At 39.8% G+C, this 11,840-nt stretch overlaps 2 protein-coding genes across 8 annotated transcripts in view; one reads left to right on the top strand and one right to left on the bottom strand.

Annotated features, from left to right (window-relative positions):
• Positions 1-6,085, top strand: part of sulf1 (sulfatase 1) — an 82,541-nt gene extending 76,456 nt beyond the window's left edge. For 4 of the 6 annotated variants that reach the window (XM_034861727.1, XM_034861729.1, XM_034861730.1 and 1 more), the window contains 2 exons: positions 165-288; positions 3,856-6,085. In XM_034861727.1, coding sequence (XP_034717618.1) covers positions 165-288; positions 3,856-4,805 — 1,074 coding nt within the window. In that variant the 3' untranslated portion in view covers positions 4,806-6,085. Of the gene's footprint in view, positions 1-164; positions 289-1,940; positions 1,975-3,855 lie in introns of all 6 variants that reach the window. The other 2 variants (XR_004655202.1, XM_034861731.1) reach the window with 2 other exon arrangements.
• LOC117937648 (solute carrier organic anion transporter family member 5A1) overlaps positions 1-11,840 on the bottom strand; it is a 49,749-nt gene that overhangs the window by 6,672 nt on the left and 31,237 nt on the right. Inside the window, exon 10 of one of the 2 annotated variants that reach the window (XR_004655203.1) lies at positions 8,172-9,509. Coding sequence is in view for 1 of the 2 variants with exons in the window: in XM_034861732.1 (XP_034717623.1) it covers positions 9,052-9,509 (458 nt within the window). In the remaining variant the exon portion in view is untranslated. Of the gene's footprint in view, positions 1-6,290; positions 9,510-11,840 lie in introns of those variants that run through there. The other variant, XM_034861732.1, reaches the window with a different exon arrangement.

The raw sequence follows: 11,840 nt of genomic DNA, 5'->3' as shown, positions 1-11,840 counted from the left end.
CCCCCCCCCCCCTTCTTTCCTATCTATCCACTGTCACTATCAAATAATGGGAAAAAATGCCCTATGTTTTTGTGTGGGAAAAGCAACATTCTATGAGACTGATAAACATTATGACACTAAAACAAAGGTTTTTCACAAAATGTCTGTCTGTTCTGCCTGTGCAGCTGACCAACACGGTGTATACAGTGGATCGCGATGTACTGAACTCCCTCCATGCCCAGTTGATGGAGATGAGGAGTTGTCAAGGTTACAAGCAGTGTAACCCTCGCCCAAAAGGCTTGGACACAGGTAAAAATGGTCACCTTCAGCCTGCTTTTTGTTCCCTACCTGTTACACTGGGCTTAGTGGTAGTGGTTATGCCCACAATGACTGAAACAGATTTGACACACACACAAGAATGAGAATGACGTTCAGAATTGTACCAGTTAAAGTGTTAAACAGATGATTCAATTTGAATGAGCACTTAATGCTATAAAAGTTATCAGTGACTGTATGGGACTAGGGATGTTTCAGTCTAGTTTTCTGCTGTTTCTCGAACATCTGTTTCTTTCTCAGTGGTGTGTGTGTGTGTGTGTGTGTGTGTGTGTGTGTGTGTGTGTGTGTGTGTGTGTGTGTGTGTGTGTGTGTGTGTGTGTGTGTGTGTGTGTGTGTGTGTGTGTGTGTGTGTGTGTGTGTGTGTGTGTGTGTGTGTGTGTGTGTGTGTGTGTGTGTGTGTGTGTGTGTGTGTGTGTGTGTGTGTGTGTGTGTGTGTGTGTGTGTGTGTGTGTGTGTGTGTTTGCACATATTTGCATGCTGCATGTGTTTGTGGATAATCCACTCAGTGACGTATGCTGACATTTTCAGGTGGAGTAATTGACACGGAGTCTTGCATGTCCTTAGTTGATGTGTTAAATGTTTGATTAACAATGACACACACCCAGACCTCTCTTTCTCAGACTAGGACCTTTTCACTGCTGAAATATTATAGCGTGTTTAAATTATTGTTTTATTTTTAATACAAATAAGGCCATGTCACAGTTGAATGTCCTGGCCATCACCCCTGTTGTGACTCACTGAGTGCTAGAGATCTTATTCGGAGGATGCTGTCACCACGGCAGTTGAGGCTGTCATTCTATTGTGGCCCGTCATGCATCACTTCCATAATCAGCCACAATATATTTTTTACTTACTGAGCAGACATCCCAGCGACGGAGGTGGTTTATAAGCAATGCCATCATGACCAAAGCCTGTAAGGCCTAGCTGTAATGTTCATGTGTGGTGTGAACTGGCTGCGTTGTTTATGTCCTGAGGATAAAAACTTAATGTCTGTAATTACCAGCTGGAGAGTGGAGGACTGGAGCAGTCCGGCTGCTCTGAGAAACTGATTGAGTTTCAGTGCTGGCATGGCAGACTTGTCAAAACCATGCCAACACATGTCACATAGCAGCCTAGAATCTCTTGTGCTGGCTGCTGTTGCTCAGGTTTGATGCCAGCTCCCTGAACCAATTAAACTGCTGTTGTGGTTCCATCAAGTGATGTTTGTGTTGGAGGAATACATTATTAAAATTTAACTATCTGGTGAAATGGATCTAGCCGATACCTGCATCTATTTGTGAAGTCTTAATAATGGTGAACACCTGACTGCATAACTGTGTGTGTTTGCTTTGAAGGGGAAACCCAGTTGAACTCTACACTTCACAAAACACTCAATCCTAAAATCTCAATCCAGCCCATCGTATGAGCTTTCAAACTTCTCCACCCTGTTTTTACTCCATTTAAATCAAAAATGTTTCTTCTCATTCTTCCCTTCTTCATTCTGATCATCCAATAATTGCATTTCTCCATAGGGAGTTGCAGCTGCATGAAGAAATCTTCAGTGTGAATGATCTATCCCTTCCCCCCCTCCTGTATCTCCCCGGATCAATGCATTAACAATCGATTGCTTTTATTTTTCCGATCAGGAGGTAAAGATGGAGGAAGCTATGAGCCACACAGGTATCCACCAATTTTTGTTTCTCTTCAGTGGCTTTTTCTTAACACTTGCATGGGCCGAATGGCCTCATTCCCACTAATACATCCATCCATGGAGTTGCTGGCGCTTAATCTGTTGCTGCATGCTGGGGACACGCTAACAAATCATAACAGATGATTTCGCCCCCACCCTGTCATTACACAGCTTCATTTGTTGCCACCTCTGTGCAAACAACCTGTCTTCAGTTTACCTTCTAAACATGGCAGTGTGCAGTTATTTGAATAGATGAACATATTTCTTGCCACAAATTTCCACAGCTTTGCTCGCGAGTGCAACATTTATAGCAGATGCCCATGTAAAAAAAAACTCAAAATTAAACCTTTTAAGGTATTTTTACGATAGCATGGCTGTATAAAAATTAAGAAGTCACATAATGAGGTGCTGAATATGTGCTTCTACTTCAGACCCACCCAAGCTTTAAGTGCACGTGAATGACAATGCATGACATTGAATCATCCCACCTAATGCATCACATTCAACATGAAAGCTTGTTAAAGGAGTACCGGTAGTAAGACTTTTGGGGCAATAAGCTTATTAGCTTTCTTATAGAGTCAGAACATGAGTACCACTCTCATGTTTGTACTCTAAAATAAAATATGAAGCTTTAGACAACAGCTGGTTAGCTAGAACCTTGAACACTAATTCATTAAAATAATGTTTTTTCAGGCCTTACAAAAGCGTTACATTTTGCGTTTTTACAGGGTAGTCGGTCTAGCTGTTCTCTGCTTCAAATCTAAATGCTAAGCTAACTGTCTCCTGGCTGTAGCTTTGTACATGAACTCAAAGGATAGATATGAGAGTGGTATCAATCTTCTCATCTCACTTTTATAAAAGAAAACTAATTTCCCAAAAATGTCAAACTATTCCTTTAATATCACTCTCCATTCCACGTCAGCCACACCCACAAATAAATGGCCATCATATTGTTTGTGTTTCAATGTAGCCTGGCATTCAGATGCCTGTCATATTCACTCATGGCCATTAGTTACATGTAGTGGTAGAGTGGACACTGTCCTCCCACTGACTTCTGCCCTTTTGACCTCTGTTTCTGGCACCTGGTAACCAGGCAACAGCAGCGTCGAACGTGGTCAAAGAGGAGACCATCCCCCTCCTTCCTGTGAGTCCCTGAGTAAATGTCAAAACCAGTTCTCTACCTGCAGTAGGCCTTGTTACGGGAATGCAGTTCTCACAAAGAAAACCAACCTACAGTGGCACTGATGCTTCTTTTCCTCAGTTCTTACTTACAGACATCAAACCGAGCACAACTCGGATTCAGCCTTTTGCTGCAATTTTCTTTTATTTGCCTCTTTTTCTGACAGCATTCCTTTTATATTTATTTTTCTGGGGATACACCATTCAGCAGCAAGCTGATTTTCTCATTTTTTCCTCCTAAGCATTTTCTTTTTGTTTCCTCTGCTGTTAAATTATTTTATTTCAGGTTGCCTGACTTTGCATTTCAACCCAGTGCAGGCCTATCATCAACTGTGCAATTTCCATTTTTTATGTGCAACTCAGTGCATTAGTCATTTTTGATGGACCATTTAAAACTTTTCTTTTCAGTCTGTCTTTCTAATGAGAATTTCTAAGGCAGCATGTGTTTGCACTACTCATGGCTTGAGCTTAGTTTGAGTGCTGTGTTTATCTAGTTGTCTTATGTTGCTTTAAAGTGTGTGTGTGTGCGGCTGTGTGTTTTTTGCTTGGGGCTTTAAACCCCATGGTGCTTGCTGCTTTAGTGAGAGCCGGAGGCTGGGCATGACTGCATGGTGTCTGAGTAAACTTGAAAAGAGCCCCCTCTTTTTTCTACTCCAGAACCTCACAGTCTTCTGTTTCTTTATGTTTGCCAGCACACAGCCAATATGGGACGGACGACAGGGTTAAGCTGCCCAACTTGACAGACGAGGAAGTGAACTGGCAGGGACTGGAGGATCTGTATAGTATAAACGAAAGCCTTTATGAATGTAGGCCTGACTACAGCCCCAGCCCAGACAACTGGGTCAACTTCCAGAAGGATGTAGATAATATGTTTGCATTGAGACACGTTTTAGACAAATTCAACCGAACCCTTGACGACTCCACCCTGCCAGAGCTGGGCTCCGGGGCCGGGGGCGGAGGCCTTGAAGAGAGCAGCGGACAAGAGTTGGCCTCAGTCAGCGAAGTCAGGCCGGGCCTGGCCGCAGAGGCTTGCCTCACCACCCCCGCCCCCAGCAAAATGCCATCAGCACCTCCCACACCGAGGCCCACACTGGAAAGGAAACTGGGATCTGTTGTCAATGACCTTCCTGAGAGGCTTCTAAACAGACATGGGGTGTCTGTTATGTCAGCAACACCGGTGACTGTTTTACCGCCAGGTCCAAGAAGAGACAGGTTAATCTTCCAGAGCGACGTGTGGGCACAGCAGCTGGAGGAGATAGAAGGAGAGACGTTTAGCGGGAACGGACTGACAGAGCTGGAGACTCGACACGACAACCTTCTGCGTACTCACAACAGCCTGCAGGCCCATCTGGAACCTGGCCTGGGCCACGGAGAGGCAACAAGCCCTCAGGGTCTCGGTCTGGGCCTGGACCTCGAAGAAGAGGAAGACATTTTCCAGGCTCAGGGCTTCCTCCCTTTCTCCCCACAGATGATGAGGCCCAAGGTGCATGCCAGCACCACCGGAAGCCCCCCCACCACACAGACTAGCCCCCCACAGAGTGTCGGGTTGGTACTAAAAGTGCTGCCTCAGTCAGCGCTGCCCCCCACCTTGAACTACGAGGGCAGCGGCTCTCTGCCTCAACCCTCCAATCAGACCCTCTGAGGCAGAAGTATGCGCTGGCCAGCCAGCCAATAAGCTGCCGGCCGCCATAGAGACAGTGATTGGGAGATAAGCTAAGCCAAGAGCAATGGCGAATGATGCCACCTCAGTCGGTCAGTTGTACAATGGTTATTAAAGTTATTCTTTATTTTTTTACAGGTGCCTACATTTATTAGTAAACAGTGTTATGACTTTTTTCTAAATAACTATTTAGAAAAGAAAAAGCCTTAATGCAGCTGAACTCAAGTGTTGAGATTAAAAATGATTAATTCCATATGGATAACGCATTGATGTTTTGGATACGTTTTTATGTAAAACAAGTGTGTGGTGAAACCATTTCAACATCTGAATGAATAGTATCACAGTAGATAGCATTAGTCAGCTTTAGTTGCGCTCCAGTCTTTAAGGAATCATGAATGAATCAGAAACCTGCCCACTCACTATACAGATAAAGATGTTCAATTTGACCCCAAATGCACTTTTGAATTTTTCAATTCGATGACACTGTTATTGGCATTTGTTTCCATTTGTAAAATTATTATTTCTAGTAACTACTATTGTCACTTCTGAGAAAGTTACAAAATCAACATCAATACACATCTGTTTCACAAATGACAAAACAAATGTTTTTAAATTTGCCAAAACGTATATGTTCAACATTTGTTTTTACCTCACAATATGACACAACACTATGAGCAAGTTTAGACAATCATGGGACAGTTTAGCATCTGAATAATCCGGCCACATTACTTACTATTCACTGATTAGTTGCACCAGCTCTGAATTTGCAGAGTTGCACGTTTGTCACTGTTCAGAGCATTTTATTTCATCTAGAATTATTCTTAATAATCACAAGCAAATGCTAACACAATCACCAGGGGTAAGAACATGTTCATTGTGTAGCTTTTTTTGGAAATGTCACAGAGTCCTCATGTGTAAATGCAGTGCTTTTGATAATCCTGTATATAGTGTTGCACGTGGCCAATTTATTTTGAATGTAACTTTAGTCCAACTTGTCTCATAACAGCCCACAGTGACAGTATAGTCTGTAAAATTATCTGCAGACATTGCATAAAGCAAAAGTATTACAATGTTTAACCTTTCTGCCTGTAGTTAATCTCTGCTGTTAAGAGCAACCAAGATGGATCATCTGGTTAGGAACTGGTGCTGCAAAAAAACTGATGCTGTCCTTTTTGGACAGTGTGTGTGTGTGTGTGTGATAGAACATCTCCTGGTTTCAAAAAGCCATGAAGCTGTTAAGAAAATAAACCCTTTCAAACTTCCCTGTGATGTCTCAGCCGTAAGTTTTGTCTCTATTTATTGTCTCTATTTTTAACTGTTTATTCTTGTTTTATCTGTTTTTTATTTTTTAACTGTTTAACTGATTTTGTAAAAAGCACTTTGAATTGCCCTGTTGCTGAAATGTGCTATACAAATAAAGCTGCCTTGCCTATACACACAAATTGGCAATAATTCAATCAGCCAAAGTGATTTCATTTTTTTTTTTAATGACAAATATCAAGTATTCAAGGCATTTGTAAACCATGTGTTCACAAACATCAATTAGAATCCTGCTTCTGAGCAACAAAAGCAATAAGAACTAGACTTTGAGAATATACAGCTCCGGTTCTGTCCAGGATAATGTGTTCAAGCAAGTCTACAGTGAACCTGAAGTTGTCTGTGTCAGCAGCAGTCCAGGCATTTTAACAGCAGGGCTCATTCTAGTAATACCAAGTAGGTGTACAGTACAGTAAAGGCAGCCATCCCTGCATTTGTCTAACGATCTGTGTGGCGTTGCTAGACGATTCTCTACCCGTCCCTGTATGCTAATGTTCTAACTAAAACACTATGCAACGTTCAGTAAATACAAGAAGAGAATTTTAATCAATTTAAACATTTTTTACTCAACATTAGGTATTTTATCAGAACAAAATTTCATAAGCAGTCGTAACATTAAGTGAATAGAATAAATACTTTAATTGTAAGATTTCTCAGTGAGGCTCACGTTTGGCTTTGCAGTCACATGATCAATGATTGCACATTGGTATTCCTCTTGAGGCTGTGCTAAATACTGAGCCCTAGAGGATTGATTACAGATGGATAGAAGGGCATTCTGGGTAGCATTACTTCAGCGTCTAAATTAACTTAATTGTGTAGCACATTGCAATAACCCAACTCCCTCCCCACATGATTCTCAACCCTTCCCATGTGAATAATACTTTTCAGGTAAAGCGAGACAAATCCACTGTTTTTTATTTGTAGCTTTAAAGTTTTTTACTACAATACCATGGGTTAGTTTATAAATATGCTTCTAACTAATGTGTGTGCTCTATAATAAGTTATCTTTGTCATATTTACACAATGATCACCTATGAATATGTAATTTGAGTTACTAAGTCACAATATTAGTATTAGTTATCACCATTACAACTTGATAATTCTTACCTGGCAGAAAAACCACAAATCTTGGCCAAAAAATGTGAACTTTTTAAATGGATTAACTGCCTCAGATTCTCCATTCCTCTGCAAACTTGTAATAAATAAAATTAAGTCAAACTGATCAGGATATAAAATACATTAACTTTATTAGACTTGTATTATTCCCCCCCCCCAAAAAAAATCCTCATTAAATGTGGTTTTTAAAACATGTACCAATATTTCCAATATTGAACAAAGGTTTCATTTCTCTGCAAACACTACCTGTCCTATTCAAAGGAAAGTTAATCCATGAGCCACAAATATGATTCCAGTAAAACATGGCGTTGGTTATACTGAATGTTTTAAACTTCACCATCAAACTAGGAGACCAATTTTTTTTTTTTTTTTACATGACCTGCAGAAGGTACATCTCTGGAAAAACTGAAGAGCTTAAATAATTAACCTTTTAACCAAGAATTTTATAGTACAGAAGATCTGACAAACTGCAACATTCACTGGCCTGCAATCATCTCTCTGTCCACTAGAGGGCCCTAAACGCCCAGGAACTGAATAATCAACAGATTACACCTGCTGATAAAAAGGGCTTTTACATGCTTGCTGCACTACTTTCTTAAAAGCCTAGGCTACTAGATAACTACTATGTACATCTGATGACCATTAGAATGGAGAAGCCATTACAATATGTAGCCAAAACGATGTACCCTTGCATTTGGTATTTGTTGCAATAGATTAAATACAAATCCTTTTACTTTGAAGTTGTGGTGTTGAAAAGTGCTTCAAATTTGTTGCAGTTTTGCCACATTCTTTAAAATCTCCATCACATTTCAAGTTACAAATACAATCACATCTTCTAGACATACAGTAGCTTCAGCACATGGTCAACGATGAAATACTTTTCTTATTCCTGTTCCAGCCACGTTGTGATAATACATTTAGATTTCATAGAAGTTGTTAAACACTGTACCATTGGTGTTTGTCACCTTTAAGCTACATGGTTACCTTGCAAAGGCGAGGAGCTTCGCCCCCTGGGGCGCAAAGGCTCAAGCTCGGGGACAAACGTTCACAAACACAGAAGGTGAAGGTAACATAGCACAATATTATGCTCAACTGAGAGGATAGGGAACGGCTTTTCTGTAGCTAGCATTTACCCTGGTAGCTAGCTTTGTATATTGGACTGGCCAAGACAGCCTGAGAGGCACTGAAAGAGAAACAGGATTAAAAAACAAAAAGGGCAATTATGAAGATCCAAACTGCACCGGACCGGAGAACAGGTGGAATGGCTCAAATAAGAGGTTGATGTTGTTCACAGTTTGGACTGTAAGGGAAAGTGGGATTCTGAATGAGCCAACAACAACATATGAATTACGAGAGGAAGAAGATGTAGATTGGAGAGAGATAGCTGTACATAGGATCTTGCATAGTACAGGTATGTCAGTTGTGCTTTAGAGGTCGTGTTGATGATGACCCATCCGTCTGTACAGAGTTTGAATGCCCTGCCCTTTAACAGTAGCACCATGAGTTGTCTTTACATCGTCTGAACCTTTAAGGGGAGGTCTGACCTGTGTGGATGATGTGTGAGGCTGCGGCTGATATGCTCAGAATCAAAGAACATCGGTCAGTTTTCTGTCATTAGAACCAACAATTAGCAGCCCTTTAAATATGGTGGGCGCACCCATTTCCCTGCCTGTCAGTCCCACTGCAGCGTGGAGCCCTGCGTGGTGTCTTATTGATGTAACGCAGACACTGTGTGGCGTAGAAACACAAACAGGCATGTGTCACAATGGAGGCCAAAGGGAGGCTTGGCCAGCTCTCAGACCAGGGCAGAGCCTCTGTGGTGATTAGGTAACAGGATCGGCGGGGTTATTGCTTTTAGGGCGTTGCCGGGGCAGCTGAGGCTGCTGTGTCCCCGGTTGAGCAGCAGGGCGGCAGGCGGGTCTGCCCGAGGTGGGATGAACACAGGGCAGGAGCGGGTGCGTGCATGGCTTTTGTGGCCTCCGACGTGGCAGATAAGCTCACTGACGGTGCCCAGCGGAGGCAGGTGCTGTTGCCAGCGCTCGGCTCGATCTTCTTTGTGCTTGATCGAGTACCAGGTGAGGAAGATGAAGATGAAGCCGACGAACTTGAGGCTGGCGGCCAGGCCAAAGTAGACGAAGCGGAATGAGGTGACGTCGTACTCCCAGCAGGAGCCGTGCACGCCGCAGTCCTGCTGCCACAGCATGCAGGTGGTGTCAATCACAGCACCAAAATAGATGGGCGTGGGGATGTAGGCTGAGGGAGAAGAGAGATTGTCACTGTGTCACAATTCCAATCCACATATTAATTTCCAGCAAATTTTGACTACATAACATTAGTTTGTTATACTAATTTGAAGGCACATTTTCAGCTGCTTTACGTGTAAACCCAAAAAGTCGATAGAGGCTACATTCAAACGATTTGAGTGTGCTGTCGATGGACACTACTGCATAACAAGACAATGCAGAAAGCCAACGGAAAATTCCTGGAAAACAGTTATAAATCTACATTTTTAAAAGATGTGTTTGTGAAATTTACAGTCTTTAGTCACTTTGATTGAAAATTATGACAATTTGTATATAGTCCATACTGTGTATACAATTAGTATGTAATGGAATCGAATACAGCACTTGAATGTAGATACACTGTATTGTAAAACCATCATTCTACCAGTTGGTGGCACTATTTCGTGCAGATCAGAAGCAGGCCTGATCCCCTTGTGCAAGTCAATGGAATTATTATGAAAAAAATATATATATACTGTGTGTGTGTCTGTATGTTTCTATATTTTTTTTAATTACTTTTTTGACATGCTATACCATTGAGTTTTTTCAACATACTGTACTATTCAATGACTTTTTGGGCATACTATACTATGACCTTTTATGACTTTATGTGATACTATACTATGACTTTCATGATTTTGTTTGACATACTATGACTTTTTGTGATTTGTTTATACATACTATATATGATTTTTTTAAACATACTATACTATGACTTTTTTTGACATATGACTTGACTTTTTTAGAACTTTCAAAATACTTTACTATGACCTTTATTGACATACTATGACTTTTTCTTGGTTTTGACATATACAATGACATTTTTCAAAAAGATTTCAACATACTATTCTATGAATGTTTTGACATACTATGCTATGACTTTTGAATGATTATTTTCCAACTTATTCTATGACTTTTTTGATTTTTTCAACATACTTCATGACCTTTTTACGAGATACTATACTGTGTTTTTTGGGGATTTTTTTCTACATTTCCTTCTTGATAAAGAAGTGTAGATTTAATTTACTTTATGTTATCCCTATTATTACTCCCACTTATAATATAGTATAGTATGTTGAAAAAGTTGAAAAAAATACATAGTATAGTCGTCAACAAAAGTGATGGTGTAATATGTCAAAAAACGTCATAAACAAGTCAAGAAACTTCCAAGTCAGGAAGACTATTTTATGTTAATCACTCTCTGATTCCCCTTCATTCTCTTCATCTTCTTTTGCTTTCCCTTATCAGCTGATTAGGCACTTTTATTCTTTTTTCTACATCAATCAGATGTTGCCACAATCTATCAGCCAATCAAATTGGCTGATAGATCAATATTAATATATATATTATATTAATAACTTTTCAGTCAATATTTAAATGTTAAATAATGTTCTCCTCTCAGTTGCTGTCAGTTCACATCATCCCAGCGCCTAGGTCTGAGTTCATCAGAGCTTGCTCCTCTTCATCCATCCAGATCTCAGCATGCTCTTCAGTCATCACCATATCCACCGGTGTCTAGACTCCAACGGGGATCCTACACTACTCACTGCTTCTAAACCCCCTTAAAAATGGGAATTTGATGTATAACGTAGACTTTTCTAATTTATCATTTTATTGTGTACGTATCAATGAATGAATTATTGTTCAATAAAAAATTAAGTCTCTCCTGATTTAAATAGAATAGTATGTCAAAAAAAGTTGAAAAAAGTCATAAAAACTCATAGTATAATCTGTTGGAAAAAAATCATGAAAATGCCATAGCATAGTATGTCGAAAAAAAGTAATCCAAAAAAATTCCCAAACTATACTACGACTTCCCAAAAAAGTCGTAGTATAGTTAAGTCCTAAAAAAATATTCATAAAATAGTGTAAAACAGTCATAGGATAGTATGTCAAAAAAAAGTTTAAAGTTACAGTATAGTATGTAGAAAAGTGTCGAAGAAAGTCATAGTATAGCAGTTAAAAAAGTTTTTAAAAAGGCATAGTATATTGACAAAAGTAAAAAAAAAAAAAATCATTGTATAGTTTGTCAAAAGTCAAGAAAAAGTTACAGTGTAGTGTATAGAGTGTTGAAAAAAGTCATGATATAGTAAAAAAAAAAAACTTTTAATATAGAAAGTTGAAAGTTTTTTTTAAAGTCACAGTATAGTATGTACAAAAATATCATAGAATAGTATGTACAAAAAAGTACAAAAAGTCATAAAATTGTAAAAGTGTATCTTTAAAAAAAAATCATTGCATAGTTTGTCGAAAAAATTAAAAGAAAATGTCATAGTATAGTATGTTCACTTTTTTGAAAAAA

Source organism: Etheostoma cragini, chromosome 22 (genome assembly GCF_013103735.1).
Source record: "Etheostoma cragini isolate CJK2018 chromosome 22, CSU_Ecrag_1.0, whole genome shotgun sequence".
In the NCBI taxonomy this organism is placed as follows: domain Eukaryota; kingdom Metazoa; phylum Chordata; class Actinopteri; order Perciformes; family Percidae; genus Etheostoma; species Etheostoma cragini.
The sequence above is the reverse complement of the archived record's forward strand: the minus strand, read 5'-3'. Positions and strand labels throughout refer to the sequence as shown.